Genomic DNA, 25,334 nt, shown 5'->3' with positions numbered 1-25,334 from the left:
GTGATAGGCAGCATGATAGAGAAATCTTTGGCTTTTTTCTAATAGATGCTATTTAACTAAAAGGACAAAGGCGTAATATAGTCTCTGTTCACACATGTGCTGATTTTCCATGGGATAGGAAAAGCACAACATCAACTAGTAAGTTCACATTATCAAAGACTAAGGGGAAAGATCTAAAGGTTGGTTTTTAAATGGTCTTAAACCGCTGGAAATGTATCTCAAATCTCCAATCTAAGAATCAGTGGTTTCCATAAAGGGTTAATTCATCAGCCATGTTTAATAATCTTAAAGCTTTTCCCATTAATTTCAATGGATCAGTTCATTACATTGGTATTTCAATCATGTTAAAATAAATGGACTCATTGAATAAATAGAATATGCTCCTATTTCTAATTTCCAAATGTCAAACTGTTCTATATCTTTGGCCAATAGTCAGAGCTTTTCCCTTTAGGGGTTTATGTACTAAGCCTTGGTTGGAGATAAAGTACCAGCCAAATAGCTCCTAACTACCATGTCACAGGTTGTGTTTGAAAAATGACACTTAGGAGCTGGTTGGCTGGTACTTTATCTCCATCCAAGGCAATAGACCCCTTAGTTTGGATGTGCCATTTCATATATGATTATGGGGGTGATGTATCAAGCAGTGAGAAGAGTGGATAAGTGAACCAGGTGGAGAAGTTGCCCATAGCAACCAATCAGCCTCTACCTGTCATTTATAGAATGTAATTTAAAAATGCTATCTTGAAATTGATTGGTTGCTATGGGCAACTTCTCTTCACTGCTCAGAATCATTTGTTTTTATACTTGTACAATTATGAACTACCTGTGATGGATTCAGTGAGTAGGAAAGGCTGCACATCACTAAAACTATTAACCTTCAGTAGATTACCTACTAAACCTCTTTATGGAGAGGTGGAACAATAGTGACACTTTTAGGTTATATAATAAACTATACTAATACAGCAGAGGTAGAGCATTATCATTCCAAAGTCATAAATATAATAATTTTGTACTTTATTTTGTGTCTATTCACCCAAGTTTGTTGATGCATACCTTTTTTTATAAATGGGTATATACTGTATGTGGGACCTGCACAAAATGTTTGTTGATATGGCATTGATTTTGTGCTTGTGGGCCATTGTGAAAAAAATCTCAGCTTTGCTGCAACACCAAGTGTGATTTTATATTTAAAGTTATTTTATACAGCAATCTTAAGACTATTGAAAGATGAAATATGAAACACTTTGGATAAAGAAGGTATTATAAGTAAATAGACAAATCATTCCTTCACATAGACAATTGGGAATAGTTAGTAGTCTTAACTGTGTCCATTTCTATTTTAGGATTCTGAAGAAGAAGAACTTGAATTTGAAGGAGCCATTAAAAAAGAAATGTGTTCCTCCAATGTTCACAATTTCAAGCCTTATGTACCAGAGGAGTTTGCAGACTTCACTGTTTACAATGCTAGTTTGGACGACAGGGACTGGACCACCTCTAAAACAGACCTTGTCTTCTCCCACTTCTTGGATAAAGATGTTTCACGGAGCCCCACCTTTAGCAGTGTTACGAGTGGCTATGTGTCCCACAGTGCTTCTAATGCTACATTGTCAGACATTGTGGTTGCCTCTAGTGAAAGTATGGATCAACTAGCCCCTCAAGCAAGAGATTCTGAAATCCAAGAAATGACTGGACACCAATATGTACAGAATTGCAAATCTTACAGACAGAAAGAGTTCAAAGACAAGTGTACAGAAATTCCCTTCAGCCCATCAACCTTTACAGAAAACAGTGCTTTTGATAAAGCACCGCATTGTAACAGTGAGAAAACTGCTGCTGTAATGTGTAGAAGTGTATCTTCTTCGTCTGTGGACAGTAACAAAGGAAACTCTGTGAGATGTTTGCCCTTTGAAGTTGCTGTGGAACATACTTGTGATATTTTGGAAGATTATTCATTTACTGAATTCATGGGGGTAGAAGATGGAAAAGAATTTGAGCACCACGTAGAGACTTCCATTTGCCCATCTAATGGGGAAAATGATAGAATAGAATTTGAAGGGTATGGCTGTGCTATATCAGAGCTCCCATATGATGCATCTGAGCAGAACCTGCCAGAACAAAGTCTCGGAAACACTGACGTGTGCACTTCTCAAACGTGCTCTACTGACAGTAATTTTCTTGCAAGGAACCATCTACATCTTGCAGACAGTTGTGAAGACAATCCTTCCCATTCTTCACTGTGCCTCCTTTCCCTAGGTGATCACGTATGCATTGGGGACAACAAGTTTGGAACTGTGAGATATATTGGCACCGTGGATTTTTCACGTGGAGTATGGGTTGGTGTTGAACTTCATGTACAGTTAGGTAATTTGCATCAATCCATTTTATTTGTCTATCCACAAAAAAGTAAGCTTTAGATGTAACAGGGCATGGATTTATTGTTTTGGTTTTGTGCTAGGGTAGTGCATAACTGCTGCCAAAACTACATATAGGGCCTGATGCAGAGACATACGCAATGCCGATGTGTAAGCGATGTAGCGTTGTTTGCCACTGCACATGCTTCAGTAGCGCACATATAGGAGATTTATTTGCAAAGTGAGTGACAGGCAGTCAGCATTTGGGTGACGTAATATGGGGTAGTTACAAAACCTCAGGCATGTCAGGACTATTTTCTGGATGTACCAATGTCAGCTACTGTAAATTTCCTCACAACTGGAGAGTCCGTGGCATCTAGAAGAGTCACTCTGTCTGAGACAGCAGGGTTGGATTAGTATGGAAAGCCAGCCTGGGAAATTTATGGAAGCAGCCCTAATGGGGGATGGAGTCTGCCGAGGTGGGAAGGATTCCTCCTCATAGGCCAGATTCTACGTTGGACACAGTTGCGGCCTTCCTTGTGTCTTTTGCTGCAGTTGCGTCTGTGACTTTATGCTAGTGCTGCTACAATGACCATGCCTGGTGTTCATTGGGGACAATGGGGTAGATTTATTAAGCTCGGTGAAGTGATAAATTGGAAGGTGATAAAGGACCAGCCAGTCAGCTCCTAAGTGACATTTTTCAAACCCAGCCTGTAACATGGAAGTCAGGATCTGATTGGCTGGTCCTTTATCACCTTCCACTTTATCACTTCACCGAGCTTAATAAATCTACCCCAATGTGTTTTATGTTTCCTTGTGCAATGTTTTCATCTGCGCACACATCTGAGTTGCACTGCATATGTGTCCCTATGGTGTTTGTACAGTCAACACTAATTTAGACACAAGCACCAAGAAGTGTATTAGAAATATGTAGGGCCTTCCTGGGCTGTTACAGTCTGTTGCCTAATTAGACGCAGATGTAACGTAGTATGGACGTGTTATTGGAGTGACAGCGTTTTGCTGAAAGTAGTTGCACATAGACACGCTTAATTGCTCACATTGGAGGCCATACTTAGATGGGTGATCTGCATTAGCAAAGAGCTGGCACAAGTTTAAATGTTGCAACCAATTGTGGCGTCTAAAGATGCACAAAGGATATTTGCAGCATCTGTAGACACTGAAAGTGGATGTCTCAGTACTAAAACATTTGCAAACTAAGTTGTCCGTAATGTCCATAGCAAAGGCTGCTTCAGAACACTGGTGAATCCTGAAGCTGTATGCAACATTTTAGAAACAGGAATGCTCTCTTTAAGGCCCTGATTCCAAGGTTGACGCAAATTTCGTTGCGACTGTGTCTTTATACGCAGAAGAATTGAGAAAGTATGTGAATGCCACATCCTCTGTCTTTTGTACAGAGACGCCCACTGCCAATGTACCATGGGGGTAATTCAGAGCAGCAAATTTGTTAGCAGCTGGGCAGAACCATGGGGGTAATTCAGAGTTGATTGCAGCAGCAAATTTGTTATCAGTTGGGAAAAACCATGTGCACTGCAGGTGTGGCGGATCTAACGTGCAGAGAGAGTTAGATTTGGGTGGGTTAACTCTCTCTGCACATGTTACATCTGCCCCACCTGCAGTGCACATGGTTTTGCCTATTATACCCCTATTACACCTCCTGAGTCGGGTCGCACCCGGGCGCCTGACACGGGAGCTCCCATGGTGGGAACTGCGTCAGGCGCCCCGCCGTCGCTGTCTGCAACCCGGCATATTTCCGGGATGGTGACGCGGGAGGGGGCGGTGCTTGGAGGTCACATGATCTCCAAGCTCCACCAAACCACACACAATGGCCCTCATTCCGAGTTGTTCGCTCGCAAGCGGATTTAAGCAGATTTGCTCATGCTAAGCCGCCGCCTACTGGGAGTGAATCTTAGCATCTTAAAAATGCGAACGATGTATTCGCAATATTGCGATTACACACCTCGTAGCAGTTTCTGAGTAGCTCCAGACTTACTCGGCATCTGCGATCAGTTCAGTGCTTGTCGTCCCTGGTTTGACGTCACAAACACACCCAGCGTTCGCCCAGACACTCCTCCGTTTCTCCGGCCACTCCTGCGTTTTTTCCGGAAACGGTAGCGTTTTTTCCCACACGCCCATAAAACGGCCTGTTTCCGCCCAGTAACACCCATTTCCTGTCAATCACATTACGATCACCAGAACGATGAAAAAGCCGTGAGTAAAATTCCTAACTGCATAGCAAATTTACTTGGCGCAGTCGCAGTGCGGACATTGCGCATGCGCATTAAGCGGAAAATCGCTGCGATGCGAAGATTTTTACCGAGCGAACAACTCGGAATGACCTCCAATGTACGGGAAATGGGTTGCATCGACCTGGACCCCATTCACACTGCACAGCCAGCCGGGTTGAACACGTGTTCAACCCTGCTCGCTACCAGAGTTCAACCCTGGCACCTTTATGACCGCACATGAACACGGGTTATGCATGTTCGTGTGCCAATAACCTGTGTTCATAGCTGGTGGTCTGAAAGGGGTATAAGTGTGCTTTTTGGGTTTGCTATCAAACCTGAATAAGGCCCCATGTACAATAATGTAATGTTATAGTGGATATACTAAAGGTTAGGATCACTTATTTAATTTTTCTCTTACGTCGTAGGATATAGACGGGTCCACTAAGAGCCATGGGCACTTTAAGAATTTGATAGTGTCGGCTGACTCCTCCCTCTATGCCCCTCCTACCAGACTCAGCTTAGAAACTGTGCCTGGAGGAGCCGGTCACGCTTATGGAAGCTCCTGAAGAGTTTACTGCATTTACTTTGTTATTTTCAAGCGGGGCAGGTTGGCACCAGCCTGCCTGCTTCTTGGGACTTAGGGGGGGAACGGCCCAACCTCTTGTAGGGTTAATGGTCCTATTCCCCGCTGACAGGGCACTGAGCTCCTGAGGGAACTATTTGCAAGCCCCACCACGGCAAGCGTACATTCCTGAAGCACACCGCCACCCCTAACGGAGCCAGAAGAATGAAGAGTGGTGAGTACTAAGCCGGCGTCCCGGCTAGCGGGTCGCCAGCCATTATGTCGGCATGAGGGTACCAAGACGCACGGCTTCTAACTGGGGCAGAATGCGTCTCCAGACACAGTACACAGCTGCGTCTCAGTACACTGTACACAGTACCCACACTGGCAAAAACAGCCTTAAAACGGTTTTCTCTCCATTTTAAGCACCAGATTACCTCAGCCAGTATAAAAAAAGCGGTAAGACCGTTTGCCATTGAAGGGGCGGGGCCTTCACTATGAGCGGATCCAGCAGCTCACCAGTGGCATTTTCCTTCTGCAGTGGACACAGACGCTGACTGACAGGGACGCGCAGCTCCACCGGAGAGACTCCAGATTACCTCAGCGGTACCAGGGGGTCATAGCACAGGGGGAGCGATTATTAGTGTACTAAGTCCCGTATCAGGGTACTTAGTCTGCGACCCGGCTAAACTTGGCATTAGCGATAAGGGCGCAGTGGGGGCTGGCTCCAAATAACTCTGTGTCTCCCTGAAGGGCTCTTTGTGGGTTAATTGTGCTTGACCTTTTCCTGTGTGTTTGTGTGTGTAGTCACATTTACATTATGTCAGGCAAAGAGTGTGTTTCTTGTACAGCGAAGTGTTCCTCTTCACCAGGGGGCTCAGGGCAGTGCACCTTCCCAGAATAGCAGGGCTGCACTGGAGTGGGTTAATTTCATTAAGGGAATGATCTCAAATATTTCTAAAAAACTATCCCACAATGAGAGAGAGACACAACACTTACGACAGACTGTGGATGACTTTATGAATAGAGACTCAGTCCCCAAACCAGCGTCTCAATCCCCTCCCATTTGTCCACAAAAACGATGGGTCAGACATGGAGGAGGGTGAGGTGGATTTGGAGGGGGGGGATGCTACTCTGTCACAGGGAATAGAGGCTCTTATAGAAGCTATCAGAGATGTTCTGCAAATTCTTGATAAGGTGTCAGAGGAGTGTGAGGAATCTTATTTTAACATTAAAAAGAAGTCTTCAGTCACTTTTCCTTCGTCAAAGGAATTGAATACCTTGTTTGAAGAACCGTGGCTTAATCCTGATAGGAAATTTCAAATCCCTAAAAGGTTGCTCTCATCTTTTCCTTTTCCTCTGGAGGATAGGAAAAAAATGGAAAAATCCACCGATAGTGGACACATTAGTCTCTAGGCTTTAACTAAAAATTGTATTGCCTGTCCCTGGTGTAGCCTCCCTAAAAGATACGGCTGATCGTAAAAATGAGACTACACTCAAATCATTGTACACAGCTGCTGGGGTGGCCCAGAGACGTGGATCACAAAAGCTATTGCTAACTGGTCAGGTAACCTAATTGAGTGGTTAGATTCCTTGTCTAGGGGGGGTGTTGTTTTACTCCTGCAGCATATACAGGACTCTGCGAACTTTATAGTGGAAGCCATAAAAAAATTGATTTGCTTAATGCACGCGCCATGGCAGTGTCAGCACGCAGGGGCTTGTGGCTACGCCAGTGGACGGCTGATGCGGACTCCAGGAAAGACATGGAAGGCCTACCATTCACAGGAGAGGCCTTGTTTGGAGACTAACTAGACAAATGGATCTCCAAAGCTACTGCAGTTAAGTCTACGTATCTTCCTTCCGTAGCTCCCCCAGCCAGGAAAGCTTATTCAGCTTCAAATTTACAGTCCTTTCAGACAGCCAGGTTTAAGGGAAAATTCAGAGGTGCTTCTACGGCCTCCAGAGGAGCAAGAGGTAAACCACGCAAACCAGCAACTGCAGGTGCTCAGGAACAGAGCTCAGGCTCTGCTTCCTCAAAGCTTTCAGCATGACGGTGGACCGCGATGCCTGCAGGACTGTCACGTGGGAGCCAGACTAACATTCTTCAGTCACATCTGGTCAAGTTCGTGCTGGGATCCCTGGGTCATAGATCTTATTTCTCAGGGCTACAGACTGGAGTTCCAAGAGCTCCCACCTCACAGATTCTTCAAATCAGGCTTACCAGCTTCACAAGAGGCAAGTATAACTTTACAGAAGGCCATCCAAAAACTGGTACAGACTCAAGTCATTGTTCCAGTTCCACCTCATCTGCACAACAAGGGGTACTATTCCAACGTGTTTGTAGTACTAAAACCAGATGGTTCAGTTCGACCAATTCTGGACCTCAAGTCCTTGAACCCGTTCTTAAGAGTGTTCAAGATGGAGTCTCTGAGAGCGGTAATATCAGGTCTGGAGGAAGGGGAATTCCTAGAGTCTCTGGATATCCAGGATGCGTACCTTCACATTCCGATCTGGCCGCCTTATCAGGCTTATCTACGGTTTGCACTGCAGGACTGTCACTACCAGTTCCAGGCCCTTTGGTCTCTCCACGGCGCCGAGGGTGTTCACCAAAGTGATAACAGAGATGATGTTTATACTCCACAAGCAGGGAGTGAACATAATTCTGTACCTAGACGATCTTCTGATGAAGGCGCCGTCCAGAGAGAGGTTGCTGGACAGCATTGGTCTCTCAACCAAACTTCTCCAGGATCACGGGTGGATTATGAACCTTCCGAAATCTCACCTAGAGCCAACACAGAGGCTCCCATTCCTGGGAATGATACTGGACATGGAGTCACAGAAAGTGTTCCTTCCATTAGAAAAGGCATTGGTAATCCAGGCAATGGTTCGGGATGTCCTGAAGCCAACCCGGATATCGGTGCATCTATGTATTCGCCTTCTGGAGAAAATGGTGGCCTCTTACGAGGCGCTTCAATATGGAAGATTTCACGCAAGAGCCTTCCAGCTCGATCTGTTGGACAAATGGTCCGGATCGCATCTTCACATGCACCAGAGGATTTGTCTGTCGCCAAAAGCCAGGATCTCCCTTCTGTGGTGGCTACAGATTTCTCACCTCGTTGAGGGTCGGAGGTTTGGAATTCAGATCTGGATCCTGTTAGCCACGGAAGCAAGCCTCAGAGGTTGGGTAGCACTCACCCAGTGGGTGCAGTTTCAAGGAAGATTGTCAAGTCAGGAAGTCATCCTTCCAATCAACATTCTGGAACTCAGGGCAATATACAACGCCCTTCTACAGGCCTCTAATCTTCTTTACAATTGGGCCATTCAGGTCCAGTCGGACAGTGTGACAGCAGTGATGTACATAAACCGATAGGGCGGAACGAAAAGCAGAGCAGCAATGTCAGGGGTGTCAAGAATTGTCCTCTGGGCAGAAAAAAATGCTGTGGTGTTGTCAGCGGTCTTCATTCTGGGAGTAGACAACTGGGAAGCAGACTTCCTCAGCAGACACGACCTGCATCCGGGGAGTGGGGCCTTCACCCAGAAGTGTTCAGGTGCTTCACAAATCGACATGATGGCCTCTCATCTCAACAAAAAGCTCAAGCGGTATTGTTCCAGGTTGAGAGACCCACAGGCAGTGGCGGTAGACTCCATGGGTCTATCAGATGATGTACGTGTTTCCTCCACTTCCTCTGATCCCAAGAATTCTCAAAAGAGTAAAAAGGGAAAAGGTTCAAGCAATACTCATTGCTCCGAACTGGCTAAGAATGGCCTGCTACACGGACCTTCTGGAGATGCTCCTCAAAGATCCATGGCCTCTACCTCTTCGCGAGGATCTTCTGCAACAGGGCCCATTCGTCTTTCAGGACTTACCGCGGCTACGTTTGACGGCATGGAAGTTGAACGGCTGTTTCTAGCCAAAAGATGGATCCCTAACAAAGTTATCCCGACTATGGGGGTCATTCCGAGTTGATCGCTAGCTGCCGTTGTTCGCAGCACAGCGATCAGGCTAAAAATCAGCAATTCTGCACATGCATATGGGGCGCAGTGCGCACACGCGACGTACTTTCACAAAAGCCGATGCAGTTTTACACAAGGTCTAGCTACGCTTTTCAGTCTCACTGCTTATCGTTGAGTGATTGACAGGAAGTGGGTGTTTCTGGGTGGTAACTGGCCGTTTTCGGGGAGTGTGTGAAAAAACACAGGCGTGCCAGATAAAAACGCAGGAGTGGCTGGAGAAACGGGGGAGTGGCTGGCCGGGCGTGTTTGTGACGTCAAAACAGGAACTAAATAGTCTGAAGTGATCGCAAGGTAGGAGTAGTTCTGCAGCTACTCTGAAACTGCACAATTTTTTATTGTAGCAGCACTGCGATCCTTTCGTTCGCACTTCTGCTAAGCTAAGATACACTCCGAGAGGGTGGCGGCTTAGCGTTTGCACTGCTGCTAAAAGCAGCTAGCGAGTGAACAACTCGGAATGAGGGCCCATGATCCAAGCCAGGAAGGGGGTAACGTCTAAACATTAACACTGTATTTGGCAGAAATACGTCTCTTGGTGTGAGAGCAGAACTTATTTTGCGGTGGAAATTCACCTGGGACGTTTCCTGCTTTTTCTGCAGGCAGGTGTGGATGTGGGCCTATGTCTGGGCTCCATAAAAGTCCAGGTTTTGGCCTTGTCCATTTTCTTTCAGAAACAATTGGCTTCTCTCCCTAAGGGGTTCTGCGCATTCAACCTCCCTTTGTGCCTCCCACGGCACCTTGGGATCTCAATTTGGTGCTGCAGTTCCTCCAATCGGACTGGTTTGAACCATTACAGGAGGTGGACGTAAAATTTCTTACGTGGAAGGCCGTCACACTGTTGGCCTTGGCTTCAGCAAGACATGTGTTAGAGCTGGGGGCTTTGTCTCACAAGAGCCCCTATTTAATTTTCCATGAGGACGGAGCTGAACTCAGAACTCGTCAGCAATTTCTTCCAAAAAGTGATGTCTGCGTTTCACATCAACCAACCTATTGTGGTTCCGGTTATCACCAACACTTCCGCTACTTCAAAGTCTTTGGATGTTGTGAGGGCTTTGAAGGTATACATAAAGAGGACAGCTCATTACAGTAAATCCGAAATTGGGTGTCCTGCTTCAAAGCAGACAATTGCACGCTGGATCAGGCTCACTATCCAGCATGCGTATTCCACGGCTGGTTTGCCGGTGTAAAAATCTGTACAGGCCAACTCTACTAGGTCGGCGGGTTCTTCCTGGGCGGCTGCCCGGGGTGTCTCTGCTTTACAGCTCTGCCAAGCGGCTACTTGGTCTAGTTCGAACACGTTTGCTAAGTTCTACAAGTTCGATACTTTGGCCTCTGAAGACCTTCAGTTTGGTCAATCAGTTCTGCAGGAACCTCAGCACTCTCCCACACGGTTTGGGAGCTGTGGTACATCCCCATGATACTAGATGGAACCGCAGTATCCTCTAGGGCATAAGAGAAAATAAGATTTTAATTACCTACCGGTAAATCCTTTTCTCGTAATCCGTAGAGGATACTGGGTGCCCGCCCAGTGCTTCGTTCTTCCTGCACTGTTACTTGGTTAAGTATTGTTGGTTCAGCTGTTGCTGTTCCTGTTTAAAGTTGGGTTAACATAGCTTTCTTCTTGTTGTTTGTGCTGGTTCGGAATCTCAGCACTTTATCTATCCTTCTCTCAAAGTATGTCCATCTCCTCGGGCATAGTTTACTATGAGTCTGGTAGGAGGGGCATAGAGGGAGGAGCCAGCCCACACTATCAAATTCTTAAAGTGCCCATGGCTCCTAGTGGACCCGTCTATACCCCATGGTACTAATTGGAACCCCAGTATCCTCTACGGACTACGAGAAAAGGATTTACCGGTAGGTAATTAAAATCCTATTTTTAAATGCTGCTTCATATACTTATTTCTAGTAATACAAAGTGATATAAATGAAAGATAAACCATACTTCTTGCTAAGCATAACTTGCAATTTAAATGCTTTAATTCCTGCTCTGAAAATAAACCACAGTTCCTTGTTCAGCTACATGTACAGGGCCTGATTGTGAGTCAGACACAAGCCCAAAAGTGCGCGCCCCTCATGATTATTAGTATAGTGCGCGTGCCCCTCAGCACCCAGGCACTACATTGTGCATATGCACCTTTACTGATGATACCGGAGTCAAAGGTTTGCTTCGCAGGTTACCAGATTGCTCTGTCTGTGAAATAGACATTACACAGGCAGCTACCATACTTATAGATGGAAATCAGGGCTGTAGCACCATAGCACAGGGCCCTGGTGGCAGTCACTGCCCCACACCACCTGCATATGAGCCTTGTAGTGTGCCTGCGCAAGTAACTCTTCTGCAGAGGCGCCTGGAGCATTCAAGGGACTACTGAACTCTACTTCCTGGACCACACAGTTGGAAAATCTCATGGCTGTATCATGTCAGTGTCATGGGCGTGAGGCTAGATTTCCGTGCCTGTTTAAGGCAAGCCTATGGAGAAGGGATGCACCAAGCATGGGATGGGTGTAAATGCTGACACTAATTATGACAGGGGCGGCAGTGGTCAGGAGAATAGTGGGTGCATACAAATGAAGACATATTGGTACTCGCATAGAAGGATTACTCACTTTGTTATAAGGTAGTTAATCTGGCAGCCGCTGACTGACGCAAATACCAGCACATTGCATCCAGCTCAGAATCAGGCCCTGAATATTCCCATTCTATGTTGAACTCAATATACATTGACAGACGACATAACGTCAGTCACGGGAACACACATATAGCCTGCTTTACATCTCTAGAAAGCAATAACAGCAACACCACTAGAAGAACAAAAACACATTGTTTAATAACCAAAATAAAATGTGTATGTGCTGCCATTATCTTCTAACGTATATAATCACCCAATTGCTTTCTCTCTAAGGCAAACACGATGGCACGGTTAAAGGCAAAGAATACTTTCGCTGCAAACCCAAATATGGAGTATTTGTCCGACCCAATCGGCTAACTAAAGCACTTGGCTCCACAAAGAGAGACCGTAACAGCACTTTGCAGGCTCAGACATGTAACACAGAGAAACAGAAAATTGTTGCCTTGAAAGGATCTCCAGCACCCAGGACAGGAGAGAAAGCACACTATCCAGCTGGGAACGAAGCTGCATCGGCTTTTTCTAGGAAGCAAGAGAACAGGAAATCCTGGATCAACTAAAATGCAGTATTTGCACTTACTTCACATCACTTGTGTATAAACTCATATGGATTGTTAAAAAAAGCTATTTTTGTACAGTTGTACAGTTTTAATTCTTGTGAAATGTTTATTTGGTTCTAGTCCCGAATGTTGGTTTAACAGTTTTTACAAAGGTCTAATTAGTTTGTCTGCCTTGTGGGCAGGTTGGTTGCTGCTCACTTAAAGCAGGACTAAAAATTGGTATGTAGATAAATGACTGGTACAGGCCTATTCTTAAATGATCACAGTGGATTATATTTTAATCTGAAGATACAAAAACCTTTTTTTCCTAAAAAAATAAAATAAACTGAATATACATAACTGGGAAAAAGGCACTGGATACTGTTTCTTATTTACCAAAGAACCTGTGTTAAGGTGTACCTGTCGCCTACAATGGTGTCCAGTTTAGGAGATTATTTGCTATTTCTAGGGCATTCTGGGACAGATGATAAGTAAAGTTTCTAGTGAACTGAATAGGTTAAATATTGGTTCAACTTTTAATAAAGATTGCCTGCACTATGTATAGGTAACGTGTCCTCTTCCACCAGAGAAACCTATTAGAATTTTTATCTTGGGATGGCCATATAAATAGTTTTACTACAAAATAAAATGAGCACCTTGTTGCCTTATTTTGGTTTTTTTTTCACAGCAAGCTCTAGCAACAAGTTATTATACTGACTTAGTTGAATTACGAGTACCCACTCGTAGTTCTATCCTACCTCTTTTTTTAGTGTGGGAAACTGTGGTGTGCATCAGTGTGTATAATGCAGTATTAGCAACTCAGCAGGATAACCGACACAGATTTTCTAAAGCGCTATTCTTCAATGCTTACCCACTAAAAGCAGCTGTAAAGAAAAATGACAAATTAGACTTTGAGAGAGAAATCCTTATATGCTATTCAGAGCACATTATACAACTGTAGTCATTGTCATCATTGTAGCTGATCATCTGTATGGAGTAATAAGAAATAAAGGAGCTCATAATGCTTTGAAAGGGGAATATGTATAAAGAGTAATTAGTAACTGTGCAGTTAATGCTGGTAAAGAGCTGCCTACACACGCACTTATTTTATGTATTTTAACGTATTTAACGTAACTGCCTAAAGCTATTTGCATTGAACATAACATTCTGTATATAATACATATGCCATTTTGAACGCATATATTAAAAAGATTGCACACTCTGTGATATCATTATTTTCACGCAATCTTGGATCAAAATGATCAGGTAAATAATATATGGGCATTTATCTAAGCAGTATTTTGTATTAGATTACTCACATTTCAGTCTTTTGTTTGCCACATTTGAAATGACCTTGGAATTCCATCCCTCATCCTCAGGTGAGCACCCCTCCCTTCTTTCTCCCCCTTGGCATGCGGGAGAGCGGTATCCTTAGCTACTTTCAGACAGGAAGTGACATCATCACCACACTTCCAGCCTACCACGGAAATGGAGGAGCTGACAAGCAGTGTTGCCGTGGGGACATTAAAACCACTGCTTGACTAACATGTTACTCATTCATTATTTTAATTGCTACCTAAACCATGACACCCCAGGCCAGTGATGGGGAACCTTGACCGTTTTAGCATGGCCAGATAGCAAAACTGTAGCATGGCATGTTGGGATGTGTAGTTCAGCAACAGCTGGAGTGCCAAGGTTCCCCATCACTGCCTAGTCAAATCATGTAGGTTTTAAAATGATGCATGTGGGCAATTTTAATTTAAGAAGTTTAAATAACTGTGTTAAATCTGTATGGTATATTCAGACTGCTTTAGAGGGGTGTATTTCCTAAGCTATGACATTTCAAAGATTCCGCTTGTCAGCGGTTCTGTCACAGTGTTTAGAACAGCAATAATATACTCCAGGTTTTGTATTTAATATTATTTCCCTTTTAAATCCTGAGAACAGAACTGCTAACAAGCAGCTGCTTTGAAATGCGGCTGCTTAGTAAATATACACCTTAGTATTATTTTCAAATATTAGATACTGTCAACTGCTATGTTTTTTACTAGTCTACATAATTTAAATACCTTATACCTTAATATTTACACATAAATATGCGCTTTAATATTTTTGTTTTAAATATTTGCAAATTGGCACAATGCCATAAAGGGGTTATGGAAGTGGAAACATTTCCAAGTATTTGCATTCTGTTTGGAATAATGGTGGAGGAGCTCCTTACCGTAAACTGCTTATATATTACTGCAGTACAGAATTTCAGTTTCTGTACTTAAACATGATCTGCTGTTGACACGACTCTGTGCTTTATGGGGGGAGTTCAGATGTTTGAAAAGTCGGTTGGGTGTCTGTTTTTTCCTGTCTATTAGATAGGAAAAAACAGACACCCAACTGACTTTTTAAACAATTGAATATCCCCCTATAAGTGATTATAAAACAGCATTGGATGTTTTGAAAATGTTTCTCATTCTATAAAATCTAAATATACATGTATGTGACTTAATGTACAGAGTGTCTATAAGTAAGGTTCACCTATTCCAAGCAGTCTGCAGCAAAAATTACATATAAAAATGTTGCCAAGTTTTCACTAAGTTTTAATGATGCCACGGGAAGGAACAGAGCCGGCCCTAACCAATATGATGCCCTAGGCAAGATTTTGGCTGGTGCCCCCTAGCACCACCGCTAGTTCCGCCTCTGACCCTGCACCCCTTTCCCAGCACCATCACCACCCACCCAAAGCAGTCCTTTTTTTTTGTTTTCCTACATCCTGTAATTTAAATAAGAACAGTACGCACATTCGGCGCACAGCCCAAAAAGGTATGTGTTTTTGCTGGCAAGGGGCATGGCCACACAGTAGTACCCCCAATTCAAATTTTGCTTCAAAGTAGTGCAACCTTATTCACAATTTATCATGCGATAGTGTCCCTTATTCACATTGCATCACACAGTAGTACCACTTTACCTTATATATGTTACTCCTCACAGTAGTGCCCCTCATTCACTTAACATCATACTGATTGCTCCTTATTCTCATTACACCACACCATATTGCTCCTTATTCACATTACACCACACCATATTGCTGTTTATTCACATTAGTGCCCTTTCTATACATTACGCCACACAGTAGAGCACCTTATACACATAATGCCACACATTGGTAATGCATTTATACACATAATACCACACAGTAATGCCCCTTACACATGACACACATCATTAATGTCCTTATAAACATAATGCGCCTTACACATTATGCCAACCCTTATTAATGCTCTTATACACATAATTTCCCTTACACATATGCCGCACATTGTTAATGCCCTTATACACATAATGGCACACATAGTGCCCCTTACACATATGTTACACATTATTAATGCCCTTATACACATAATGACACATATAGTTCCTGGCGTGAGTCAACTGGCAGCTCTGTTAACGTCGGTTGCGTATTTTTTTATGAAAATGCATCTTATTTGCATTGCTATGTGGCTAGGATGCACAAGCAGCTTCTGCTGATTAAAATGATATGCAGCATGCCTATATACTGTGTGCGACTGTGGCTTTATCTGCATACGAAATGCTACACACAGAATATAGGCATGCCGCATATCATTTTAATCAGCAGAAGCTGCTTGTGCCCCTAGGCATACCAGATGCCCTAGGCAATTGCCTAGTTTGCATATGCCTAGGGCCGGCTCTGGGAAGGAAATTCACAGGGGGAAAAAAAAGTTACAATCACCGCCGGGGGCATTTTACAATTTTATTGGGACCATTACAATTCAGTACAGCGGTGATTTGGGTACAGTTAGTTAAAAATATGAAAAAAGTATGTCATTTTGAAATTAAGACAAAATGAAAATTAAAAATGTTGTTAGGATGTTATTTACAGTAAATAGTGATAAGACGGATGACCTGCTAAAGGAAATTTACATATCTGATACCTTACAAGTGGAAAAATCCCCCCTGTGGCTATTTTCTTTTTTTTCTTTTTTGCTGCAAATTTCCTTTCCATTGCCTCATTAAGATGTACTGAAAATTTGGCAACACAGTTTTTGCTGTAAACTGCTTAGAATATGTGAATTTTAATTATAGACACCCTCTACAATAATTTTTTGTACATTATTTTTTCATTAGCATAACAAGCTACTAGTTTGTATTCGTTTATTTCCAAAATTCTCGCTTCAAAACACATCTAGATGCATCGATACTACTCCCAAAGATAGGTAATCTGGTATATATCATTTTTAGTTGCATTATTACTTCATATCAGCTGTGCAGAAATAGAAAGGCTATTCAGTTATTTGAAAATAAACTGTGTTATTCTATAATATCTCTTAATCATCCTGTCACCAGATACACTGGCTACTGCAATATATACACATTCTTCTTTTGGCACTGAATTGATCATACCTACACTATTAATTTCTGTATTTCTCTCTCTCTCTCTCTGTCTCTCTCTCATATATATATATATATATATATATATATTCAAAACTACCTACCTGAACCACTAGCACAAGACATGTATTGTTCCCATTAAATGGTAACCCACTGAAATGGAGAGGAAGTATATTTGCAATTTCATCTTAATTATTTCAGGCTGAACGGGTATGGGTCATTAGGTCGACAGTCATTAGGTCGACCACTATTGGTTCGACATGGTGGTCAAAAGGTCGACATGGTCATTCGGTCGACATGAACAAGGTCGACGTGAGTTTTTTTTATTGTTTTTGGTGTTTTCTTCATAAAGTGACGGGGAATCCCAATTAGTGCACCGTGTTGCCTTGCATGGCTCGCTTCACTTGCGATGCTTTGGGCAAGGTGCCTCGCTCCGCTACCGCTGCGCTCGACACAGATTATCGGTCCCATTCGTAGTCCATGTGGATCGTAAAGTATGAAAAATGGGAAAAACTTGTGTCGACCTTTTGACCACGTCGACCTAATGACTGTCGACCTAATGACCGTAAGCCGACTCAACAGACATCTGAATATGCATTAATAGTTCATGAATTAGTTATCTACTGTACATGTTCCCACTTTCTGGTATTGAATTGTAAGAGTCTGATACATTGTATCTCAATGAAGAGCTGCTGTTCTGTTTATTTCTTGTTTTATCGAATTGGGCAATATCACTGTAGAATATCCCTGTTTACTGTACAAAACTGTAATTTATATTTGGCAATAATGTTACATATATTTTCATTGTGTTTAGAATTTAAACTACTTCTGATATGCTTTGTGTTTTTTTTTCTACTTATTTGTACAGTATTACTATACCTGTAGAACTGAGAAGCTTCACGTCAAAATAGACCGTGACAACCCCATCACTGTGCCTTAGTAGGGAAAGAGTATGTAGGATACTGAACCTTGTCCATAATCAAAAATGTAATAGCATAATAAAATAAAAATCAGTGACCCTATAATTGATTTTCTATTTACACGAAACACGAAAATTCACATGTGTAAATGTGCACCAACAAGTGAAGCATTATCGTTTGTCTAAAAGAATATTTGGGACCATTGTAGCAAAGATTATGAGAACTAGTCTGAGAAATTCTAAGATGCATTCAGTATTTATGGCAGAGGTCACACAATAACAACCCAACTCATTAAGAACAAAAAAAAACAAAAACACTAAGTTGCCATTCAATACAGCATCATGTCAGTGTGTAGTGGTCTTTAATTAATAGCTCCTGAAGAGGCTGTTGGGAGCAGCGGAATGCAACTGGAATTTGTCCCAACGATTACTTTTATCATCTTTGGCACTTTATTTATATTTTCAAATTCTTACATGTTGTTTTGATTGTTTCATCTTTAGTCTCTGATTCCCACTAAATACTTCAATTGGCCTCATTTACAGTTAGGAGCAAATCCACTTAAGATGTGCAATTTCCATCTGGACAAACCATGTTGTAAATCAAGGTGTATAAATATAATATATGTCTTACATACTGGATAACATGCTGTATACTTATACTGGATAACTTTATATACTGTGATTCAGCTAGGACACACCCTCCAAATACTAGCTATGTCAGCACATTTTAAATATCCCTCTCTTGCAGCACAACACTTTTGACATTGCACCTTTTAGCTGGACTTACCCTTTCAGTTTGGTGCCCTAGAATTAGGGGTATTTAGAGGATTACTATTAGAATAATAAACTATAGATGCACCATTTGTCTATATTTGTAGAACAAGAATTTTTGTTGCTGCTCATATGAACAATTGGGATACCACAAAAAAAAATTCTAGAGGGTTTCTTCATACTTATGCATTGAATTACTTTAATCTAGTAGGACTATGGAGCAACCTATTAATGTGCTTTGGCAAGTTTTGTTTTTCCAAGTTGGAAATTTTGAAATGGTGATATGAAAACTAGAAATTTTATCATCGGTTTTCTCATGTGAATAACGGTATGTGAGTTCACAATGAAACAATTGCAATACATACGGAGAAATCGAGTACCATCGAAAATTGCGGTTGACCCAGGGCTACTCAGAATAGTGAGAATGTAGTCGCATCATGTTTTTAGTTGCAATCCATTGCAACTGATGTCAAATACATGCCCTGAAAACGGCCATAATCCACCTGCGTTTTACCAACCACTCCTCACAAACGCCATGTTAACTCCCACAAATGGTCACTTCCTGTGAATCAAATTTCATTAAATTGTGAACGCAATTTAGGCATTGCGCATGTGCAATGTGTTTGCAGCACATTCGCAGTCTGACGTTAATTTCTTAGAGACAGCTGATGCAACTACAGCGAGCACCACAAGCCCCCCCTTCCCTACCAGCACTTAAGTGAAGACTAAACAGGACCAAGCGTCAGAGACTGAGGACTCACCAGACTGTCTAAAAGTCTGCTTTCATACACAAACAACCTTAAGGACATTTCCCCCATTTTCAACTAAACCTGCAACCTACTCTTTAATCTGCATTTGCTCTGACTAAAAGCACTACATATTATGGACCTTCCCTTGAATCCATAGTTAATTAAGAGGACCTGTTTGCAGATACAGTATCCTCCTCAAATACCATGGACTTTGTAAAGAGCGAAAAATGCTTTATTTTTAAGTTACTACCCTTTATGATTTGTGCATTTGCTTATTCAATTTTAGTTATTTTCAAGTTGAATGTAATTTTATTCATTAACTGTTTATGTGTTTTATATTTTAGTTAAATTCTATAGAGTCATGAATTCTTATTCTTACATTTCCTGCTGTATTTGCTCATTGTGGTGTTTCATATACTCTACAATCATTGTTCATTTTATACTTCCCAATATATCATAGAGACCTGTAAAAACTAGTGATGTGCACCGGAAATTTTTCGGGTTTTGGTTTTGGGTTCGGTTCCGCGGCCGTGTTTTGGGTTCGACCGCGTTTTGGCAAAACCTCACCGAATTTTTTTTGTCGGATTCGGGTGTGTTTTGGATTCGGGTGTTTTTTTCAAAAAACCCTAAAAAACAGCTTAAATCATAGAATTTGGGGGTCATTTTGATCCCAAAGTATTAACCTCAAAAACCATAATTTACACTCATTTTCAGTCTATTCTGAATACCTCACACCTCACAATATTATTTTTAGTCCTAAAATTTGCACCTAGGTCGCTGGATGACTAAGCTAAGCGACCCTAGTGGCCGACACAAACACCGGGCCCATCTAGGAGTGGCACTGCAGTGTCACGCAGGATGTCCCTTCCAAAAAACCCTCCCCAAACAGCACATGACGCAAAGAAAAAAAGAGGCGCAATGAGGTAGCTGTGTGAGTAAGATAAGCGACCCTAGTGGCCGACACAAACACCGGGCCCATCTAGGAGTGGCACTGCAGTGTCACGCAGGATGTCCCTTCCAAAAAACCCTCCCCAAACAGCACATGACGCAAAGAAAAAAAGAGGCGCAATGAGGTAGCTGTGTGAGTAAGATAAGCGACCCTAGTGGCCGACACAAACACCGGGCCCATCTAGGAGTGGCACTGCAGTGTCACGCAGGATGTCCCTTCCAAAAAACCCTCTCCAAACAGCACATGACGCAAAGAAAAAAAGAGGCGCAATGAGGTAGCTGTGTGAGTAAGCTAAGCGACCCTAGTGGCCGACACAAACACCTGGCCCATCTAGGAGTGGCACTGCAGTGTCACGCAGGATGGCCCTTCCAAAAAACACTCCCCAAACAGGACATGACGCAAAGAAAAAAAGAGGCGCAATGAGGTAGCTGTGTGAGTAAGGTAAGCGACCCTAGTGGCCGACACAAACACCTGGCCCATCTAGGAGTGGCACTGCAGTGTCACGCAGGATGGCCCTTCCAAAAAACACTCCCCAAACAGCACATGACGCAAAGAAAAAAAGAGGCGCAATGAGGTAGCTGTGTGAGTAAGATAAGCGACCCTAGTGGCCGACACAAACACCGGGCCCATCTAGGAGTGGCACTGCAGTGTCACGCAGGATGTCCCTTCCAAAAAACCCTCCCCAAACAGCACATGACGCAAAGAAAAAAAGGCGCAATGAGGTAGCTGTGTGAGTAAGATAAGCGACCCTAGTGGCCGACACAAACACCGGGCCCATCTAGGAGTGGCACTGCAGTGTCACGCAGGATGTCCCTTCCAAAAAACCCTCCCCAAACAGCACATGACGCAAAGAAAAAAAGAGGCGCAATGAGGTAGCTGTGTGAGTAAGATAAGCGACCCTAGTGGCCGACACAAACACCGGGCCCATCTAGGAGTGGCACTGCAGTGTCACGCAGGATGTCCCTTCCAAAAAACCCTCCCCAAACAGCACATGACGCAAAGAAAAAAAGAGGCGCAATGAGGTAGCTGTGTGAGTAAGATAAGCGACCCTAGTGGCCGACACAAACACCGGGCCCATCTAGGAGTGGCACTGCAGTGTCACGCAGGATGGCCCTTCCAAAAAACATTCCACAAACAGCACATGACGCAAAGAAAAATTAAAGAAAAAAGAGGTGCAAGATGGAATTGTCCTTGGGCCCTCCCACCCACCCTTATGTTGTATAAACAGGACATGCACACTTTAACCAACCCATCATTTCAGTGACAGGGTCTGCCACACGACTGTGACTGAAATGACGGGTTGGTTTGGACCCCCACCAAAAAAGAAGCAATTAATCTCTCCTTGCACAAACTGGCTCTACAGAGGCAAGATGTCCACCTCATCATCATCCTCCGATATATCACCGTGTACATCCCCCTCCTCACAGATTATCAATTCGTCCCCACTGGAATCCACCATCTCAGCTCCCTGTGTACTTTGTGGAGGCAATTGCTGCTGGTCAATGTCTCCACGGAGGAATTGATTATAATTCATTTTAATGAACATCATCTTCTCCACATTTTCTGGATGTAACCTCGTACGCCGATTGCTGACAAGGTGAGCGGCGGCACTAAACACTCTTTCGGAGTACACACTTGTGGGAGGGCAACTTAGGTAGAATAAAGCCAGTTTGTGCAAGGGCCTCCAAATTGCCTCTTTTTCCTGCCAGTATAAGTACGGACTGTGTGACGTGCCTACTTGGATGCGGTCACTCATATAATCCTCCACCATTCTTTCAATGGTGAGAGAATCATATGCAGTGACAGTAGACGACATGTCCGTAATCGTTGTCAGGTCCTTCAGTCCGGACCAGATGTCAGCATCAGCAGTCGCTCCAGACTGCCCTGCATCACCGCCAGCGGGTGGGCTCGGAATTCTGAGCCTTTTCCTCGCACCCCCAGTTGCGGGAGAATGTGAAGGAGGAGATGTTGACAGGTCGCGTTCCGCTTGACTTGACAATTTTCTCACCAGCAGGTCTTTCAACCCCAGCAGACTTGTGTCTGCCGGAAAGAGAGATCCAAGGTAGGCTTTAAATCTAGGATCGAGCACGGTGGCCAAAATGTAGTGCTCTGATTTCAACAGATTGACCACCCGTGAATCCTTGCTAAGCGAATTAAGGGCTCCATCCACAAGTCCCACATGCCTAGCGGAATCGCTCCGTGTTAGCTCCTCCTTCAATGTCTCCAGCTTCTTCTGCAAAAGCCTGATGAGGGGAATGACCTGACTCAGGCTGGCAGTGTCTGAACTGACTTCACGTGTGGCAAGTTCAAAGGGCATCAGAACCTTGCACAACGTTGAAATCATTCTCCACTGCACTTGAGACAGGTGCATTCCACCTCCTATATCGTGCTCAATTGTATAGGCTTGAATGGCCTTTTGCTGCTCCTCCAACCTCTGAAGCATATAGAGGGTTGAATTCCACCTCGTTACCACTTCTTGCTTCAGATGATGGCAGGGCAGGTTCAGTAGTTTTTGGTGGTGCTCCAGTCTTCTGTACGTGGTGCCTGTACGCCGAAAGTGTCCCGCAATTCTTCTGGCCACCGACAGCATCTCTTGCACGCCCCTGTCGTTTTTTTAAAAATTCTGCACCACCAAATTCAAGGTATGTGCAAAACATGGGACGTGCTGGAATTTGCCCATATTTAATGCACACACAATATTGCTGGCGTTGTCCGATGCCACAAATCCACAGGAGAGTCCAATTGGGGTAAGCCATTCCGCGATGATCTTCCTCAGTTGCCGTAAGAGGTTTTCAGCTGTGTGCGTATTCTGGAAAGCGGTGATACAAAGCGTAGCCTGCCTAGGAAAGAGTTGGCGTTTGCGAGATGCTGCTACTGGTGCCGCCGCTGCTGTTCTTGCGGCGGGAGTCCATACATCTACCCAGTGGGCTGTCACAGTCATATAGTCCTGACCCTGCCCTGCTCCACTTGTCCACATGTCCGTGGTTAAGTGGACATTGGGTACAGCTGCATTTTTTAGGACACTGGTGAGTCTTTTTCTGAGGTCTGTGTACATTTTCGGTATCGCCTGCCTAGAGAAGTGGAACCTAGATGGTATTTGGTAACGGGGGCACACTACCTCAAGAAATTGTCTAGTTCCCTGTGAACTAACGGTGGATACCGGACGCACGTCTAACACCAACATAGTTGTCAAGGCCTCAGTTATCCGCTTTGCAGCAGGATGACTGCTGTGATATTTCATCTTCCTCGCAAAGGACTGTTGGACAGTCAATTGCTTACTGGAAGTAGTACAAGTGGTCTTCCGACTTCCCCTCTGGGATGACCATCGACTCCCAGCAGCAACAACAGCAGCGCCAGCAGCAGTAGGCGTTACACGCAAGGATGCATCGGAGGAATCCCAGGCAGGAGAGGACTCGTCAGAATTGCCAGTGACATGGCCTGCAGGACTATTGGCATTCCTGGGGAAGGAGGAAATTGACACTGAGGGAGTTGGTGGGGTGGTTTGCGTGAGCTTGGTTACAAGAGGAAGGGATTTACTGGTCAGTGGACTGCTTCCGCTGTCACCCAAAGTTTTTGAACTTGTCACTGACTTATTATGAATGCGCTGCAGGTGACGTATAAGGGAGGATGTTCCGAGGTGGTTAACGTCCTTACCCCTACTTATTACAGCTTGACAAAGGCAACACACGGCTTGACACCTGTTGTCCGCATTTCTGTTGAAATACCTCCACACTGAAGAGCTGATGTTTTTGGTATTTTCACCAGGCATGTCAACGGCCATATTCCTCCCACGGACAACAGGTGTCTCCCCGGGTGCCTGACTTAAACAAACCACCTCACCATCAGAATCCTCCTGGTCAATTTCCTCCCCAGCACCAGCAACACCCATATCCTCCTCATCCTGGTGTACTTCAACACTGACATCTTCAATCTGACTATCAGGAACTGGACTGCGGGTGCTCCTTCCAGCACTTGCAGGGGGCGTGCAAATGGTGGAAGGCGCATGCTCTTCACGTCCAGTGTTGGGAAGGTCAGGCATCGCAACCGACACAATTGGACTCTCCTTGTGGATTTGGGATTTCGAAGAACGCACAGTTCTTTGCGGTGCTTTTGCCAGCTTGAGTCTTTTCAGTTTTCTAGCGAGAGGCTGAGTGCTTCCATCCTCATGTGAAGCTGAACCACTAGCCATGAACATAGGCCAGGGCCTCAGCCGTTCCTTGCCACTCCGTGTGGTAAATGGCATATTGGCAAGTTTACGCTTCTCCTCCGACAATTTTATTTTAGGTTTTGGAGTCCTTTTTTTACTGATATTTGGTGTTTTGGATTTGACATGCTCTGTACTATGACATTGGGCATCGGCCTTGGCAGACGACGTTGCTGGCATTTCATCGTCTCGGCCATGACTAGTGGCAGCAGCTTCAGCACGAGGTGGAAGTGGATCTTGATCTTTCCCTAATTTTGGAACCTCAACATTTTTGTTCTCCATATTTTAATAGGCACAACTAAAAGGCACCTCGGGTAAACAATGGAGATGGATGGATACTAGTATACTTATGGATGGACTGCCGAGTGCCGACACAGAGGTAGCTACAGCCGTGGACTACCGTACTGTGTCTGCTGCTAATATAGACTGGATGATAATGAGATGAAATCAATATATATATGTATGTATATATAATATCACTAGTACTGCAGCCGGACAGGTAGATAATATATTTATTAGGTAATGATGACTGATGACGGACCTGCTGGACACTGTCAGCTCAGCAGCACCGCAGACTGCTACAGTAAGCTACTATACTATAGTAGTATGTACAAAGAAGAAAGAAAAAAAAAACCACGGGTAGGTGGTATACAATTATGGATGGACTGCCGAGTGCCGACACAGAGGTAGCTACAGCCGTGGACTACCGTACTGTGTCTGCTGCTAATATAGACTGGATGATAATGAGATGAAATCAATATATATATGTATGTATATATAATATCACTAGTACTGCAGCCGGACAGGTAGATAATATATTTATTAGGTAATGATGACTGATGACGGACCTGCTGGACACTGTCAGCTCAGCAGCACCGCAGACTGCTACAGTAAGCTACTATACTATAGTAGTATGCACAAAGAAGAAAGAAAAAGAAAAAAACCACGGGTAGGTGGTATACAATTATGGATGGACTGCCGAGTGCCGACACAGAGGTAGCTACA

The 25,334-nt window shown here is 43.8% G+C and overlaps 1 protein-coding gene and 1 long non-coding RNA gene across 5 annotated transcripts in view; one reads left to right on the top strand and one right to left on the bottom strand.

The window, feature by feature from the left end:
* The window catches only part of KIF13A (kinesin family member 13A), a 477,346-nt gene extending 463,788 nt beyond the window's left edge, over positions 1 to 13,558 (top strand). For all 4 annotated transcript variants that reach the window (XM_063923222.1, XM_063923220.1, XM_063923221.1 and 1 more), the window contains 2 exons: positions 1,344 to 2,361; positions 12,074 to 13,558. In XM_063923222.1, coding sequence (XP_063779292.1) covers positions 1,344 to 2,361; positions 12,074 to 12,357 — 1,302 coding nt within the window. In that variant the 3' untranslated portion in view covers positions 12,358 to 13,558. The remainder of the gene's footprint in view (positions 1 to 1,343; positions 2,362 to 12,073) is intronic.
* Positions 1 to 25,334, bottom strand: part of LOC134928019 (uncharacterized) — a 204,149-nt gene that overhangs the window by 7,021 nt on the left and 171,794 nt on the right. The window lies entirely within an intron of this gene.

The sequence above is a fragment of the Pseudophryne corroboree genome, chromosome 5 (genome assembly GCF_028390025.1).
Source record: "Pseudophryne corroboree isolate aPseCor3 chromosome 5, aPseCor3.hap2, whole genome shotgun sequence".
NCBI lineage: Eukaryota > Metazoa > Chordata > Amphibia > Anura > Myobatrachidae > Pseudophryne > Pseudophryne corroboree.
Note: the sequence above shows the minus strand (reverse complement) of the source record. Positions and strands in the feature narration are given on the sequence as shown.